Genomic DNA, 13,080 nt, shown 5'->3' with positions numbered 1-13,080 from the left:
GGTACAAAAGGTTATATAAAACGACGAACGAAGCTGGGAGAGAGAGAATGGGCCATTGGTAGGGTTGACAGGAAATCACAAAAATTCCAAGCGAGAACCTAAGGTCCAAAAGGAGTTGCTTTGAGGCTTTGCAAGCAATTTGTGCCCAAACAAGTCATCATGAATGAGGGGGCGAGTCATCATCTACGGTGCATCTTGTAGGTTCAATGCTTTCAAATCGTATTCCTGTCGGTTGCGGATGTGTTAGGGGTGTGGTATGATCACAGACGGTCTGTTCTTGGATGTATGAATACGTCATTTACTTATGTCTGACGGGATTTTATTCGGTTTTCACGCTTGGTTTCTGTGAATAAGAGCGTTAAAATCTTGGTCCTTAAGATTAGATAAGATATGAACTTGGTTTCATGATAATAACATTGAGACTTTGTTCCCATCGAATTCATTTTTGAAAATGTGAGTCACATTTTTGTTGCGAAGGTGCACAAGAGGAAAGTGGGTATAAATTGGTACACATACCAACATCAACACATTTCATATTTCATTAGGATTATCCCGGCCCAGGTATTTTATTTAGTATCTTACGTATTATATTCCTAAAGTGGCAAGAGAGAATTTGTTTTTCATGTGAAAAGCATCGAGGAACCCCCCCCCCCCCTCCCCCCCCTTCCCCCCCCCCCGCCCCCCCCCCCCCCCCCCCCCCCCCCCCCCCCCCCAGATGAAGTGCTTTAAAGCGGCGTTTGTTTAAAAAAATTTTTTTGAAGGATTTAAGTGATCGCAGAAGATGCTTTTTTGAGCAAGTTTGACAAGAAATTCCGATAAAATTTAAGTTAGGTAAGTAGATTCCTACCACTAACCTAGGCGATGGTCGAAAAACGGAGTTTTATCCTAACATTTTATTGTTTAGATTCTTAATAGGAAAGGAATGTGGTCTTTCCTACTGCTACATGTGGTTCTTGGAAAATCTTACCATGATTTCTGATCACGTCGTTTTGGCACATGCTTAACATTGACAGGTATCTGTATTATGACCACAATAATTCTCGGATATCATTTATAGCCCCACGGTCTAGACTATTCTTTTGTGCAACGCTTGTAACTGTTTTGAGGATTTTTCAGAATTTGTGCACCTCACAAGCCTCTACTCATCCGAAAAATGGAAATAAAACTTGATCCTTAACGACCAAACACAGAAATTTAAACGGACTTACTGTAATACCTCTATTTTGAACTGACGTGCATGATTATAACTCAAAAATCTGAATTAGGTATGGATTATTTTTACAGATTCTGGGAAGTAGCAACAGCTACACCTACAGCTCTCAAGAGTTTCATCGAGACAAACGAACAACAACAAAGAGGAACATTGAGGCCCAAGATGCCTAAAATCATTCCAAATTCCTTTGGAAGGTACTTGCTCAAAGGGTTGCTGATGACATTCAATATTGGCAGTGCAGTACCAACGACCATGACACTAAATAAAATGACACCAGCGGCAATGAAAGACATTTTGTTAGCTTTTGACGTTTTCCCTACGCAGCTGGATAATGTCCCAAATTATCCAATCACTGTAAGTTTCAACCGTGCATTCTGTTTTTCATCTTATATATTTACTCTTAGCACTACATGAAACAGTAATTGTAATTTTTAAAAAGTGATTTTCTTGAAGACTGTCAGAAATTTCTGAACTCAGCGATGATAAACTACTAAAAATTCATTTTGCTCCGTTTGAAAATTCAAATCTGATTTAAGGTCACTAAAATTTGGTAACAGGAGCACTGTCATGTCAGTTGCCCCGTTTGAGGAATATAGCCGCGTTTTAGCCGATAGAATGAGTTTTGCGGGTTTGACATCTCGGTCATTTCTGCTTTCCGATTATAACTTGGGAATATAAACCGAGGGGTGAAGGTGACAAACCTACGATTGGACTTCACGCCGAGGTTTACTTCTAATACTATTTGTAAAAGTCACAGTCGGTTTTGTGCTGAACTGTTATTTTTTTCGGTACTTATAAAATCGCAGTGTAGCTGGCAGCGTATACAGCGCCTTCAAATTCGCACATATACTTCAAACGTCACGCTGTTACGCATAAGCACCAATGTATCAATTACCTATATGGCACCCCTCTCGAAGATACAGCGCGTTTGAGAGCGTATACGGTAAACCCACCATCTTGCGAAGTTAGACCGTTCCACCAACCTGTCCATGCATCAGGTAAACATACCTCATCAATAAAAAATGTATTTTTCACAATTTCGACAGATAAATTACAATTTTCATACTTATTAACTGTCAGGACAATTATTTCCATCATGTTTCAATTTTTCTTCTTCATCTTCTTCTTCTTCTTCTCCTTCTTCTTGTCTCTGATTAATCAAATTAATCATTGGCTTAATTGAATACTCTGATCACACAACTGTAATTGAAACATGTCCTATATGTTCCGTCAGAGTGTAGCTGCGATGAATTTCCATCCATCTAACTAAATTTTTTAGGTCGAGTATCGTGCGGGATCAGTCAATTTTGGAACAAATTTCACAGAAACGCAAGTTTACGAGATACCAACTCAGTTATCGTGGCCGGTTGAGGAGAATATGAGGAAGGAAAAGAAGCTCTTCACCATGTTATTGTACGGTAATTTCTATGCAACTTTTTCTTAATACTTGATTGCATTATATCTTCAAATGAAATGAAGTTAAATGAAATCAGATTCGGACCAATAATACTTTTTTCCACGGAATATCAATTGTTTCAACCCTCAATGGCACAGTGCTGTTTTTGATTTCATGTTTTCACAAAAGCTACAGCATAGATTTGTGTTTTCCAGAGTCAGAAACACTTAGTTAATTCATACCATGTGGAGTTAAAATATAATCAAATTTTTATGAGCAATCGTGCAAAAATGTCAAGAAAATTACGTGTTATTCTTTTAGTTCCTTAATCCTGGGTTATGTTAAAAAGTATTTTGAGAAATATTAAAACAGGGCTGCACCCACTCCGTCTTACTGATTTTTGGCAGGAACAGAATTAATAAAAAACTATAATTTCATACCTCGGATTCCTACGTGCATACACTTTACTCAGACCTCCGTTGAATCAGACGCGTTTGTGATATCACTTACGAGTATCTTCAATCAAGACAAATTCTAGCTAATTGTACCATGACGTGAAATTATACGGGCATGAAAAAATAAGGACAGTGTAAAAACTTTCTTCCAACCGAGTTTTCCATTTGGTTGTATTCACTTATATTCACCACGGACGTTTCAAAATTTTTTTAGAATGACTGTTCAACTGACCCCCGAGACGTTCAGGCACTTCAGGCGTTATACGCGTGATACTCCTGTGATTTTATACTTTAGAGTGAGATGTGTCGTGTCTCTTAAAAATTCAATTAGCAAGCTCGAAAGTCATGCATCTTGATAAAAAGTCTGTAAAAGCTTTCACATATATTTTCAGGAATTCAATTTATTTTTGTGTCGACTCAACGCGAACGCTACTTGTAATTGCAATTTTTGAAAGGTCCCGACGTGCCGACTCGTGAGAACCCCTTGAAGAAGTATCATTGGATACATTGGATCATCATCAACATACCTGGTAACAGCTGGCGAAAGGGTCAAGTTGTCACAGAATACAGAGCATGGCAACCATTTTACACCAACGGTAAAGTTGATCTTATTTTCTACGATGTTTTGGAAAAAAAAACTAAATGTAGCAAATTGAACTGCGGCTTACCTTAGTTTTATCATTCCCTTCATCCAAGAGATTTTTGTAAAAAAGATGATGAGTACAAATTTCTCTAAATGTGTTTAGGAAAAAACCGGAAGTTGAAACGGCCTTCCGTAGTTTAATGCGCAATTCATTTGAGATATTTTTGTTCACAAATTTACAAGTATAAATATCTCTTTGAGGCTTCCGATGTTTTTTTAAATTGTTAGTTATCACTTGAATTTTATAAACTGGATGCTGGGCACAGACAAAACAAACCTTTCAAAACTGTAGAATAAACTGTAAAACTACAATTGACTGTAAAATTACAATTGACTGGAGCTGAAAATAGAATGAGGATAATCGTTTCCTGCAATTCGAGATAAAAATCAAACGTGCTGGTATAAAAGGATGAATGCATAGAACTTCTCAGTATCATTTAAATCATAGGGAACTGAATCCATTCTCACATGAGCCTTGAGAACCATAAGAACACATGCATTACACGGCTCTTATCATCTTGGATATAGTTCCTTTTGATTTGAATACGTCCAAATATTCGTCCTTAGACCAAGGGACGTAATTCCATTTCAGGATTGCAACATTGACTCGAACAATTCAATTTTTTACAGAAATGTACTCATTCAATTTTTGACCGAAATTTTTCATAATTTTTGCATCAATTCGGAGGAAAATCAGAGAAATTTTCAGTTAGAGATGGTCAAGGTTCCCCTGGCAAAAATGCAATTTGCGAGGGGAACTTTGGCAACTTTGAAATTTAGTCGCGTTCTTTCGTGGGGAAAACGACGAGCTCACCGAATTGGCCGTGGTCTGATTCTGGACTGCACTGGCGATGAGGGAGAGAAATAGTGAAATTTAAGACGAGAAAAGGATTTTAAGTATTTTCGAAAAAGCATAACATAATATGCACTTTTTTAACCTAGTGAATTTCAGATGTTCACAGGTGTATTTATCTCGTTTACCCGCAGGAAGCTGAGGAACCGATAGTTTATAATGAAACCATAGTTACTACCACGTAAGTTTAAAGTTTTAATAGTCAAAAATGTAAGACTTTATCATTTTTCCAATTCGTGCCGAAGTTGTTTTTTAATCTTCGTGAACAAGTCTAACTTATCTTCAATCCATTATAACTCCGCTTTGGTGTGATGTTCTCAGCGTTATCGTGCCAAAGTGATCATAATATAATCCTACATGCAGTATGCAGTAGTGTCAATTTCTCAATTTTTAAGCCCCCTCTCCCTTAGATATATTCACATGTGCACATAACTCTCATAATTTCACCAAGCTGAGCACTGAATCTTTCAGCCGCGTCGTTAAGAGCGGTAGCTACCCCTTCAAGACCATGAGATCAGAGACCCAAGGAAGATATAGCTTACTTAGTACTGACAAGGCTTAAGTCGGCGTTTTTGCGTCCTGTTTAAGGAGTTCTCTCCATGAGTCATCATATACCTATTCAGAATTTTTCTTTAAAAAAGTAAATGAATTTTTATTTTGGTGATTGCAGATCGTCTGATGAGCTTAGGGGGTTCTTCAACAAAGATGTGTTTGCAAGGAAATATAACTTAGAGATGCCTTATGCCATCAACTTCTTCCAATTGCACCTGAATGGGTCAGAAGAGGAGGGAAATATTTGGAACTAAAATTGGAATCTCCACTCACTCGAGAAAATGAATAATCTAAGAGGAAACTCCTACTGTGGGTTGTGGAATTAACTTGGAATACCAAAGTACCATTATACCAAATATACCAGAGAGTCCCCCCCCCCCCCAAACGACCAAGGTGACCTTATTCATGAAGTTAAGATGTGGTAATGTCCTGAAATTGCTCATTTTTTAAATGAAGAACTACATTTTCTAGCAAACTTGGGTTAAAATAGCGGTTCTTCATCAGTAAAAATTCAGTTTTGGAAAAATATACTACTACGGCTACTACTAAACTAGTGCTTGGAGTGAACTACATACTTATTTTCCTCTTATCAAGCTTTATGCAACCTCACATATTCTTGACAGATTGGATGCATCGATTGACCATTTATATCAGTGTCTTTTTTCTTGTAAGCTGCTACCACAATAGCAGTCCTGACTGTGCAGTTTGACGGTGTGCGGTGTGCGCATGCGCAAGGACTAAAATGTGAAGATGTTTTAGTACAAAAATAATATTTTTACAGACAGTTTGATACAGTACAATTGGAATACATAAACGTTTGACTTTCATATTTGTAATCGAATCCGTTTTCTCCACTTAATTTTTCAGCATGGTTATTTTTAATGGGATTTTACTTAATTGCGTAGTGTGAGACATCAATTTCAGTGCCAAAAAAAATCGAACTACGTGATCTAATGAAGTATTCAGTGTAGTGCAGCCCTTTGATTTTTTCTGTCGATACTTTAAATTCCGATTTTCCGCATTCTTCATGACGACATTAAAAAAGCCCTTTGCTTCCTCTCTTTTTCGGAGTTTGGAATTTAATTAATAATAAACAGTAGTTCACATACTTTGAGTGACAAACATTGAATGACTAAAAGTAATACTAAATAAAGAAATGTTTTCCATATTGACTGGGATAACTTTGATTGTGTTTTACTTCCATTTTGCGAGGCTCTCAGATATAGGAGGACTGAAAAATGCTGCTGCTCCGAAGAAACTAATTTACAAGGCAAAAATAAAACAGCATCATTATGCTCGGATGATTTTTTTGTTTTTTGTTTAAGGTTTAATGTCTTATACCTCTTCTCAGAGATTTAATGTCCTTAGACAACAGGGCTGTAGGGACATCCATGCTCCAGGCTTTTAAATTTTCAGGGACTAAAGCTGAGTAAAACCTGTTCCAGCAGATCTGCTCATCAGTTCCGTGAAAATTTGACGTCACTACCGGGATTCGAACCCGGGGCATATTGACCTAGAGTCAGACGCGCTGACCACTAGGTCCACCTGGCCGGCTTCTTTTATTTTTAGCAAAACTTTCCATCAAAACTACATTCTTACCATAAAAAAAACAGTAGAATCTTTGTAAAACACGGCTATCAATATTAATTCTGTTTAAAACATTTTCAATTAATTGCTGGGATTTTTTTCAGTGTGAGCGAATACAGAATCTTTAAAAGCAGTAATTTGGTCTTTTTTAGATCAATTTTCAGATTTAAAAAATTCATGAAATAAAAATATTGCCAATTTTTTGCGCTTCATAATACGATTTTTTCTTGACGTGTTTACTTGCCCAAAAGCCTCTTTCACGGTTCCGGTAACCGTACTTAATTTTTGCTTGGGGGTGCCCGGCACCCACTGGCACCCCCGTAGAACCGCCTATGTATATCAGCAATTTCATTTTTTTCCGTGTACTTTGATTACTGTTAACTCAGTGGCTGTGGCTTTATTTCTTTAATGCGAGTGCGGTCTACTTATAAACAGCAGTGGAATTTAAGACTGATTTCTTAAATAGTGTAATACTAGTGAGAGAAGTGCCTGATTTCATATCAGTATAGTCTGATAAGATATTGATCTCCTCAGTTTCAGTGCGTAGTTGTTACTATTTTTGACTTTTAATTTTCTGTGTACATCTCTAATTTAGTGTTCATTTCTTCATTCATTTCCAGTGTTCAGTTCAGCAGATTATTTTCTATAAGAAATATTCGTATATTTTGCGTTGAATTTGTTGATATTTTATTTTCTTATTTTTGTAATTCTTTGTTTTCTTTTGAAAATAAATACAGAAAAAAAATTAATTCTTAGTCATCATTCATTTTCTTCTAAGGTAGAAAAAAAGGCATAAAATAATAATAAAACAAATTTAAAATACAATAAAATTGGTCAAAACATCTTGCAAGGTAGGGAAGATATCACTGCTCCAAAAGTACTAAAAGAAAGAAAACATACATGAATATACTGCATGCATAGATGACCCATGTTAAGTTAAAGCACGTTTGAAATAAATGGATCAAACAAGAACAAAAAACGAGCGTAAGAAATTGAAAACAAAGCAAATTCCAAGACATCAGCTCCCACTTCGGAAAATACACTTTCCTTCCGGCGGTGGATGCGCGGGTCACTGAAAAAAAAGGGGAAACGACTGAAAAAGACGCGCGCGAAGCGCGCGTCCCGGGGGGGCTTTGGGGGGGCGGAGCCCCCCCCAAAAACCGGCGCGGAGCGAAGCGGAGCGCCGGTTTTTTTTTCCTCTTCTATTCATTTTTGCAGTTTCTGTCGGCACAACTGCGGCTCCTTAAGATTAATGTTGTTTGGAAAAGGTTTTACAAATATTTGTCACGTTTTAAAGCTATTAATGTTTTCAAAATTAAGTAATAATTTCGTAAAGAAAATTTTAAAAAAAGAAGAAAAAAGTACCTATACATATATAAGGTATATTGCACATTCAAAATTTTAAGGGTAGAAATAAAACCAAATATTCCCCATTGACAATTTAAAAAGATGATTCAAAAGGAGAAAGTAATAACATTTCATTTAGAAAATGAGCAACCATAATAACGCCTCCTTCTCTCTCAATTTCTCATTTCCATATTGTCAATATAATTTTACATACCGACTAAAATATAACGCTTGGACCAAGTCACCGTTGCTTATTTTACGTGTGGGCGTACACTACTGGACAAAAAAGGTGCGCGGACCAAAACTCGTTGACAAAATGTCCTGAAACCAATGAGACGGAAAATCAGGAATATTACGTGATTCATGGACAGCCCCTTCAACTTATAACATTTCTAGACTTGCTCTAACTTTTGTCAATCATTTCAATCTTACATATTTTCTCTTCAATTTGCGCAGAAGCTAAAATATACTGATAATTCTGAAAATCAAAGCCAACTCGACGCACTGAAAATTTCGACACGATGATCGAGACATTGTCGGTTATTTTGCCTTTTGTTTTGCTGAGTTTACAATTGCAAGTTGCGATGTCGAAAGAGAGGCTATTTAATCCTGTAATTTTGAGTAATATGTGCTACAAGGAGAAAATCATCCCAGATGTAATTCAGTACGCTCCTGTTAATGTGTTATACAGGTAAGAGGAGGCCTACTTTTGTAGCTCCGTTCACGTAAATAATAAATTAACGCAAATTGAACCGAAAACGGTATATATACGGAGTTGTGATCGAAAAATTCAGCAACACAGCCAAATAAACCCAATCAATGCATGTGTTTATTTGTGTTTGGATGTTGCCATACTTAATAGGCCAGTATCAATGACTCTGCCTATACCGATTAATACGCAAGCACGTAAAATGATGCCGTCTAGGCAAAAATGGGCTCAAATTGCGCATCCTTGTACTCGGTACTTATTTTACAAGTTTTTTTAAAAATCTAAGCTGATGGCAATTTTTGCAGCTGAAATGGGAGGAGAACGTCAGTGCAATCAGAGACAAGAGACCCTCAACTGGCCTCTTGGCGACAGGTGGAAGCTTTTTACTTTCGGGGACTCAACAATTCCTTACGGACAATTATAAGGAAGCAACAGTCATCACCCTAATTTCGGCTGTTGACCTACCTATACATGGTGGATGATGAGCTTCGGGTGACGTCATGAGTCAAACAAGTTTCCCAAACTTCGGCCATTTTCGGCTCGTTTGCAAAACGGAACTGCCGACACGTTGTTTAACATCAACCATGTAGGTAAGTCAATGGTAGAATGCTGAAGTCCCGAAAGTAAAAGTTTCCACCGTGGCCAAGATGCTAGTGGAGGGTCTCTTGTCTCTGAGTGCAATGGGGAACAACCTCTTCAAGTATAAGGTGCTTCACGAGCCAACGTTGTATTGGCCGCATGAAGAGAAGCTATTTTATACTCTAATTTTTGTCGGCGAGGATGCCTATTTGTGTCTCCAATTGAAATTCGAAATCCATTTCAAGATCTCTCTTTGGAGAAAATAGATGCCCAATTATGTCTCTGAATATGTGAGCCTACTCCACAGGTGCGCTGGGAAAATGTCTCTGCAGATCTGGGTGAAGACCTTTCGCCCGAACAGTTGAACAAAAAACCAGTTTGCTCTTGGCCGACGATGACGAGAATTTACTATTCTCTAATTTTCATCGGTGAGAAATTTCTCGCAGAATTTGAAGTGTAAGAGAATATGGACGGAATGTCAAATTGTAAGAGTTAAGATTCAAAATTAGTAAAATTTTAACGCTATAAAATTAGATTAATATCCTTGACCGGTCAAAATTTACACACAAAAAATGGACCACTAGACAAGGCCAAAGTTAAGCGTTTTGCTAAGTTTTTCAACCAAAATTTCTTGTAAAGCACGATTCGCGCAACGAAAATGACTGAAATTATCTCCTAACCAAGATGTTAAATGTTATTTGTTTATATTTTTGAATTCAAACCTCTCGCTCATAAAAACGTAATTGTGTACGTGAGTCAAATCTATTGTATTATTTATTAGTGTCCATTATTATACCGCCATGATGTATTTCTACCTCACTTGATTCACTGGCAAAGCATTTGACTACCACACAGTATGGACCATAATCGAGATACGCTGTTGTTATCGTGACTGAAAGGATGTCTAAAAATTGAAGAGGCCCAAGTTACTTGTTTTTAAATCCTCATTAAGAGAATTTGTTTTCAGCATTTGAGAGATGTGTGCATTTAAAAGATTGTACATTCCGTATATTGACGAACAAATATATCGTAGTAAGTATTACAAAAAATTCCAACTTTTAATGTTTATAATTGAATCAGTTTCTATCACACGGGCGAGAATTCAAAAAATTATGCCTCGGCTTTCGTTGATCACGCAGGACGCTAGGGCTCAGTGGCGTGGTATGCTTTGCGACCTATCGATATTTCCGCATTTGAAGCAAGCTGTGGTGAATAATCGATTATTAAGGTGTTCGCTGCGAACACCATGTTTATCGATCCTTTTCCATAGGTTTAAATGGCATAAAAATCGACACATCGCAAAGCACCTCACGTCACTGCTAGGGCTCATGAGTTTTCTAGACTTACGCCTGTCTAACAGAAATCAATAAAATTATTTCTTTGTTTTCCCTCACAATTTCAAGTAAGAGTATTTGAATCTTTTTAAGAAAAAAAGCGTCAAATAGGGTTCATTCTTCGGACTTACAAAGATTGCAACAAGTTATATAAAATCCAATTTGGAAATAATTTGATTTAAGTTCGCTTGTGGACTCTGGATTAAAGATTTTTTTACTTAATTTACAGCCCCAGATATGCCCGACCCAAATAACTCTACACAACGAGAGTATCAGTGTTGGGTGGTTGTAAATATTCCTGGAATTCACGTGGATCATGGCCAAGTTTTGACTGATTATATTCCACCTCCAACGCCAACTGCACACGGTTAGTAGAAATTATGCTTAAGTGAGTAAACTTTTTCAAATTTTAAACATAGGATGAGAAGAAATATGAAATATTTTTTATTTTTACCTATGCTGTGGGAAATGTAATAGCAATTATATTTTTGTCCGAATTTGTAGGTTCTCAACGGTATATTTTCCTGGTTTATATCCAGCCAAAAGGAAACATGTCATTTTCGCAGGATTATCTTCCTCCAGTGTAAGTTGAACCAGACATTTAATGAAATTTAAGTAAAATGGGAGATTAATGTTTTTTTAAACCCTTTTTAAAAGTAAAATCTATCTTTAATATTACCAATTTTCTGTATGTTAGAGAAAAAGAGAAGAGACTCGTGCTTAATCAGCATATTTGAATGATTTGAGAATCTGGATATGATGAAATCACCCTCCTATTCAAAGGACCAAGGAAATATATATTAATCAATTATTCGCCTTTTTCAAATGAGAACAGTCAACAAATTTTCAAAGTTTAAAAATTTGTCAATGTTTTTTTCATTTCGTTCAAATAAGTTTTCATTGTGAGAGAAAAAAAGCAAAAATTAAAAAGAGGAATTATCTGCTTTTCACGTTTCAATGTATTTTTCATTCTGCAAATTTGGATTTACATTTTTCAATTTTATAATGTTGTAATTTTAACTTTGTTACCAGGCCAAACGATATGGCGAGGCAGACATTTTCGACTGCCGAGTTTACAAAAAACCATGCCTACGGTGTGCCGTTTGCAGGTAACATGGTTCCGAATAAACTGGGGATCATTCAACAGCTCTTAAGTGGAAATGCGTCTGATCCAGATTTTTTTAAAGTTTTTGCTTTTTGTACAGTGTGAAAAAGTCGAAAGACCGTGTAAATTATAGTTAGTACAGAAATGAAAAGAAATAAAGACATCGTTACCAACCTTCCATGCTTAATTTCTTACATTATTTCGCATGTTGATGTAAGAAACACTGCAGTCAAAATGATGTCTCCGATTAAATAAACAGAATTTTATGAATTAAAAAGTACGGCACTTATCTCTTATTAGTGCAAAAATTTCGATAATACGTTATCAGCTTTATTGGGGCATCGCGATAATGGACCCAAGACAGTGGAGTGGCGTGATTTGCAATATATCGATCGATCTGCTATTTAAATCTATGGAAAAGGATCGATGACAGGGTGTTCGCAACGAACATTTTAATAATCGATTTTTTACCACAGCTTCAAATGAAAAAATATCGCTAATCGATCATTCACGCCTCGCCACTGACCCAGGAAAGTGTTCTGCGCGTTTGTGAATCACTGACAATGAGCCTCTTAATCAGTCTTATCGAAACCATCAAGTGATGTCTGAATGTCAATAGGTCTTAACTTACTTTACTGACTGTAATGATCATAAGGACAGAGCTTGATTCCCCATAAGTTCAAATATTTTCTTGTATATTTTTAAGATCGTGTGAAATTATTTAAATCAAAGTCATGGGAACAGATACTGATCATTCGATTCCACTCAAACTATGTCATTCATTATTCAGTCGTTCAATCGTGTGATATCCAGACCGAGTGATTTCATCTGTACTTTAAAGAAAAATGTACGGAATAGGAATGCTGAGAAACTTTTTGAACAGTTTTCCCACTTAGGTAAGTAAGTGTTCGGAATATCTTGAATATACGCTAAAATAGTAAAAATCAGCCATTTTTTTTTTAAATTTATTGAATTGATAAATTAAGTCGCAATTTTTGTATTAAATCCTCTTGATAAAAATTCAACGGACAGTCAAAATATTGTCCATAAAATTGGAGAATACGGAAGGTGAAAACATACTATCTATAGTAATGCCAATTCAAGAGCGTGCATATTTATTTACCTCCATACGCTGCCTCAAAACTCTTCACCTCTCTTAATTTAAAAATCTAAATTTTCGTTTATACTCCCATTTTCAAAATTATCTGTAAAGACGTTAATAGCCTGAGATGCTGAATGTCTTAAAATTATAATAACTAACTAACTAACTCTTTCCAAAACTGTCTTTAGAAAGGACTTTATATACT

General features: G+C 36.4%; 3 protein-coding genes across 3 annotated transcripts in view; all 3 read left to right on the top strand.

The window, feature by feature from the left end:
* Positions 1-12,673, top strand: part of LOC109033079 (protein D2) — a 102,855-nt gene extending 90,182 nt beyond the window's left edge. The window contains exons 2-5 of the mRNA XM_072298835.1: positions 9,738-9,762; positions 10,898-11,035; positions 11,173-11,251; positions 11,701-12,673. Of these exons, the coding sequence (XP_072154936.1) occupies positions 10,906-11,035; positions 11,173-11,251; positions 11,701-11,878 (387 nt within the window). The 5' untranslated portion in view covers positions 9,738-9,762; positions 10,898-10,905 and the 3' untranslated portion in view covers positions 11,879-12,673. The remainder of the gene's footprint in view (positions 1-9,737; positions 9,763-10,897; positions 11,036-11,172; positions 11,252-11,700) is intronic.
* LOC109033086 (protein D3) lies at positions 707-5,672 on the top strand. The gene is made up of 6 exons (XM_019045522.2): positions 707-831; positions 1,285-1,567; positions 2,493-2,631; positions 3,520-3,660; positions 4,660-4,741; positions 5,231-5,672. Exons 2-6 carry the CDS (start codon positions 1,376-1,378, stop codon positions 5,364-5,366), a joined length of 690 nt encoding a protein of 229 aa, XP_018901067.2. The 5' UTR covers positions 707-831; positions 1,285-1,375; the 3' UTR covers positions 5,367-5,672.
* The window catches only part of LOC140224324 (protein D1-like), a 5,068-nt gene continuing 4,426 nt past the window's right edge, over positions 12,439-13,080 (top strand). Inside the window, exon 1 of the mRNA XM_072298821.1 lies at positions 12,439-12,669. The gene's annotated coding sequence lies outside the window, so the exon portion shown is untranslated. The remainder of the gene's footprint in view (positions 12,670-13,080) is intronic.

Source organism: Bemisia tabaci, chromosome 3 (assembly GCF_918797505.1).
Source record: "Bemisia tabaci chromosome 3, PGI_BMITA_v3".
NCBI lineage: Eukaryota > Metazoa > Arthropoda > Insecta > Hemiptera > Aleyrodidae > Bemisia > Bemisia tabaci.
Note: the sequence above shows the minus strand (reverse complement) of the source record. Positions and strands in the feature narration are given on the sequence as shown.